Here is a 5,302-nt window from a genome sequence, read left to right on the forward strand (position 1 = left end):
ATGAAAGAGGGAGCTCTTCTTAATATATTGACACCAAAATCATGTCGATACACCTTACCGACTGCGAGTAAAGCCACCCACGCTTTAACTTGACAGACTGTAGTTCCAGTAATCGTGACGGTCCGAATAATCATGAAACTTGATTATAATTTGAATGTGTTGCTAAAAAATATTTTAAAAGTCAAGGTTACTGGGAGCTTATTTTATTGTATTAAACAAAATTGTGATCGAAAGCATGAGAATCAAAAAATAAAATTTTTGGTCTTCCCTAATGTTCAAGCTTTTTTAAAAGTTGAATTAGAAATGAATTACTCCTAAAAAATTCATATTTTCATATAAAAACGTACTAGTCTGAACATAAAACAATAACTTTTTCCCCGTATTAGCTTTCCCTGACCCAAACACTATTATCCTGCGCTTATATGTATATTTTTATGGTTTACAATGGTCACGAGAGTTAAACCACGAATGTGTATGCTTATACTTTATGCAACTTGCGTTCAAAGGAAGACGAAAGGGATTTGCTTCAGGATCTATGAAAACAGGGCAAATTTTACGTTCCAAGTTTTAAAATATGTCTATGCAAACTTTTCATATGTGTTGTACCTTGTGTAGCTTCCTCTTTACTTTGCTCTGATAACGCCATATCTGCCGACCTCCCGTATCGAAATTCTTCCTGTTTGTAGCCGGATGAATTGTAAGGGAGATTGTAGTTGCACTTCAACACATAACCCATAGTCATGGATATCTCACCCTCCATGGGAAGCCCGAGGCCAAAAAGTACCTTGAATAAAATAAACTATAGCGATATTATACGTGTTACAGAGCACAAGTGGTGCAAAAAATACGATTCTCAACCAAACTATTCAGATATCACATTTCCCAAGTAGAAAAATGATAATTCAGAAATGCAGAAATTTCTAAAAATTTCTGATTTCGAAACATCCTTCAATCAGTATTTGCAAAAGCAGATATCTTTTGATAAATTAAGGCAAACATGTACTCCTTATATAAGAAATCTTATCAGTATTCATGGGCTACTCTGCAGATTGGAACAAATCTTGAGCTGAGTGTCTCTCTCTTCAAAATTCTTTCAAGATCGAAATGAAATTTACTTTTAGATGAACAGTTTTATGTATACCAAATGAGAACACAAAAAGCTTACAAATAAAAATAAGATTTTCATCTCCCTCCTTCCCGGCTTATTATAGACAAATGTATAACAAAAGAAAAAAAAAAGAGAAAAAGAATAGAGTCAACTAAAATCAACCTCTCACTATTTTCTTATTCTTTCTCAAATTTTTATATTGCTAGGGGTCAACATGTTTTGAAGCCAATTTAGACATTCTGATCAGGAATTGTTTACAGATAAACTGTCGGTATGCACAATTGAACCTTGTATTAATTAAAATCCGCATATTACCTAAAAATTGAAGCATATGAAATTGATATCATAAGGTATTTGGTTAAATTTTCCATTCTTTGGTGAAAAATGATTTGGATATATACGACTTTATTAACAGAAACAAAAAAACAATGCATCCAAGTGATCCTGAATTTTGTTATATCTCGAGATATTATTTTTAAAACTCATCGGTTTATTACCCTATCTGTTATTTAATAACATCTACATGAATTCTCTCTTTTCTTATTCTAGTCCTGATAAAGGATCTTTGAGTCATCCCTATTAGAATTGTGACCATGTGTGATTCTATAAAAGGACTGAGTATTTTTTAGAACTTCTATTAAAATTATTTTGATGTTAATCTGACCTTAGTCTAAGTGCTATACTTTTTCCCTATTTAAAGAGGATCACAGTCTAGATGTTTTCATTTGTAAATGGCACCTTATTTATCTACTTAATCTCAACTCTCTTTTTCGATATTATTTTTTAAAACGTTTTTTAATTACGTAAAACGGATAAGTTGAGCAAAAATTGTGTTTACATAATTCAATATTTTTTAAATTAAAAACTGGATGCGGCAATTTGAGAGCTCTATCAGTTAAATTCTGTACAAATCTAATTCTGTTTTAAATCAAATGAACAGAGGGACATAATTTTTCAGGAAAAACTATTGTTTCTATTTCAATCTATGATAATAAAGCCATCGTCAACTTTAATTAAAGTCATCAAGAAAATTTAATCTCCCTTTGATTCCGGTTTCAACAGTAAATTTTAAACTTGGATGTATACTGCTAAATGGATTTAAGACAGGGGAACTTTGTTTCTATATACACAACACACACTGTATAGAATCATCAACATAATTGTTCAAAAGTAATATTATTGCAAAAATGAAAAAATATACGTATGATAAACTAGATAAAGAAGGTGAATTTTCCACATTTAAATGTGGACTGTGATGCAGTTTTGGTAATGCAAACACGTACGGTACTTAAACCAAGGAGAAATGGACATGCAAATAATTTTCATAGAAGTCCTAGGTATCACGGAGTCATTATTTTCATTGAGATGATGTTAAGGTTAGTTTTAATGAAAGGAACAAAGAAAGAGATACTTCATGTAGAATTTATTCATAAAGAGAGAGGGTAATAAAGGTATTAGATTAAAAAAAACTATCTCTTAAGATATAACAAAGGTTGAGATGGAGGTATAATAAATAAAGAATTGATTGATAATTCTCGATAATAAAGTCTTACATGTTCAAATCAGTTTTGACCGAGGAACGGAAAATTTAACTAAATAACTTTCAATTTTAATTTGCTATGTTTTCAGTTTCAGGTATTAAGTGAATTTTAATTAAATTAAGATTCTGTTGTTCAGATTGGTAGTTTTCCGATAAGAAACTCCTAATAAAGAAGTCTTTGTTGCCTTCGAAACATGCTGGTCTCTAGCAAAATAAAAAATACGGAAAACGAATAACAATCAACTTTCATAAGAACATGGATTTCATTTCTATCTTAAGAGAACGTTTTTTTATCAATAAAATCTAATGAAACAGTGCCTCAAACTGTCATGACTGACTTTCGAAAAAAACCTGAACTATTTTTCATTTAATAGCAAAAATGAAAAAAATATTTAAGCACAAATAATCAGAAATGAAAACAAAATTCGTTCATAAATAACTACAAAACATTAAGCAACTGAAGCCTCGGTTGAAATAACGTTGTATCAACACATATTTTGTATCACATTAAAGTTTGGAATAAAGGTAAAAAAAGAAAATTAAATTGATTATAATGACACGCAGGAAGAAATAAAAGGGCTAAAGAGGCTGGAGTAAAACGTCAAAAATCGGTAACAGCAAATATAATATTCAAAAATAATAAAATAAATAAATGATTGATAAATAATGATCAGAAATTGTAATAAAAAATATGGTTAAAATTATTTTTATAATAAAATAAAAATAAAACTTTGAATTACAATTACACAAATAATTAAGTGTTTTACTTTTCTTTCTTTTAAAGATAAGACGAGAAATTATATTTGTATTTTTTACAATATGTGCAGGACCAAATTTGTAAATAATCTTAACTGATATAAACTGAACCTTTATCAATTGAAGTTTACCGAATTCAATTTTGAAATTTTTTGTCGACACTCTTGAACGAATGTAATTTTCTATTCATATCCTTCAAAAATTCTAAATTAGATTTAGATATGTAAACTTACGAGGTTAATTGAGAGAGATGCGAAAAAAATGGTAGTAAATAACCTCCACTATTTCGACATTTAATTCAGAATTTAATTTTTAAATTTTCGATCGCAGCGCTTCCGCGGAATAGAAAAACAGTCAAAAGAAAAACTCATTTACATAGAAGTCCATGGAAACAAAATATGTGTTGATACAACTTTATTTCAGCCGAGGCTTCAAATATCAAAAAAAGATATCAAATAATAGTGATTCGTTACTCAATTCGCACTAAGCTTGAACAATTTATGGACCAAAAGATTTTTTTAAAGTAAACGAGTGAAAGTTAATAAATAATTTATTTGTGTGGACATACAAACACGGTTCTTTCTACACAATCAATTGTAAATAATTAACTTATAATTTTTTAAGAACATTTTAATGAAAATAATGAATTGTTGTTATTTAGAGCAGTTGTTCAATCCAATTTTCAGCATTTAATGTTTTGAAAAATTAAGTGTAGATTTTTTTAACGAATTTAACTGCTAATTATATAGAAATGACTTCTTGCTCAGAAGGAAATAAAATTTTATAAATGTTTGAACCAAATTAATTCAAAAATCCATTATTTCGTTATTTTTCAGCATTTAAACTTTGTTGTTTCAACGTAATCAAATGCTTGTAATAATACATTTTTACCCTTTTTTAGACACTTTGGTACGGTTTCACTATTGGCATTGATATTTCCAATGTTATAAACAAATTTTTCTATTCAAATGTTATTATAAATATTAATAGCAATTGCAGGTCGTTAACAAGGTGTCTAAAAATTTAAAAAAATTTGTTATTAACAGTGGATTACGTTAAAAGAACAATGTTTAAGTGCTGCACAATAGCCAACTGATGCATTTTTTAATTAACTTTTGATTAACATTCATCAAATGTTATCGCTTTATATCAAGAGTCCATTGTTGAATAACTTACTGTTAATTTCGCACAGAAAAATCAATTTTATTTTTAAGTACATATAACATGATAAAAATCTGTTGAGCAGTTATTGATGTTAATAAAAAATTCTCAATAGTCACCATAATGTACTATTCCATCACAAATATCTGATATGAACAACTTTTCATAAAATTTGTATATAAGATAACAAATTATGCATAAAGTTTCATTAATTTAACTGAAAAACTATTCGTTCTGCAATTGGTTCAAATTTAGTTAAAATCAAGTGCCAATTTTTAAACTTTAGAGGTTATAAATCTGATATGATACAATTTTTAAATAATTAGGAATTGTCTAATATTAGACACTTCTAATTTGGAAATGGTCCACTTTTAACATGCTAAATTGAATTATCTTTAGTCTTAAATGCTTTGCACTGAAATTATTTTAATTGGTAAGCCTAAAAATATATTGATACTTATACGAGGGTGGATTGATAAGTTTCCGGCCTGACCAAGAAAAACAACGTTTTTAAGAATGTTTTTTTTTTATTTCTCAACATAATCTCCTCCAAGGCTGATACATTTCTCGTAGCGGTGTTCTAGTCTAGCAATGCCATCTCTATAGAATGATTCGTCAAGCTCCTCAAAATACCAATTTACAGCTTCGATTACTTCTTCATTGTCCGCAAATTTCTTACCGCCAAGCCATTTTTTGAGGTTAGGAAACAGAAAATAGTCACTCGGGGCTAGGTCTGG

At 28.8% G+C, this 5,302-nt stretch overlaps 1 protein-coding gene across 1 annotated transcript in view; it reads right to left on the minus strand.

Moving 5' to 3' along the window:
* The window catches only part of LOC117182743, a 12,863-nt gene that overhangs the window by 6,266 nt on the left and 1,295 nt on the right, over positions 1 to 5,302 (minus strand). The window contains exon 2 of the mRNA XM_033375847.1: positions 607 to 784. Coding sequence (XP_033231738.1) covers positions 607 to 784 — 178 coding nt within the window. The remainder of the gene's footprint in view (positions 1 to 606; positions 785 to 5,302) is intronic.

Source organism: Belonocnema kinseyi, chromosome 2, assembly GCF_010883055.1.
Source record: "Belonocnema kinseyi isolate 2016_QV_RU_SX_M_011 chromosome 2, B_treatae_v1, whole genome shotgun sequence".
In the NCBI taxonomy this organism is placed as follows: domain Eukaryota; kingdom Metazoa; phylum Arthropoda; class Insecta; order Hymenoptera; family Cynipidae; genus Belonocnema; species Belonocnema kinseyi.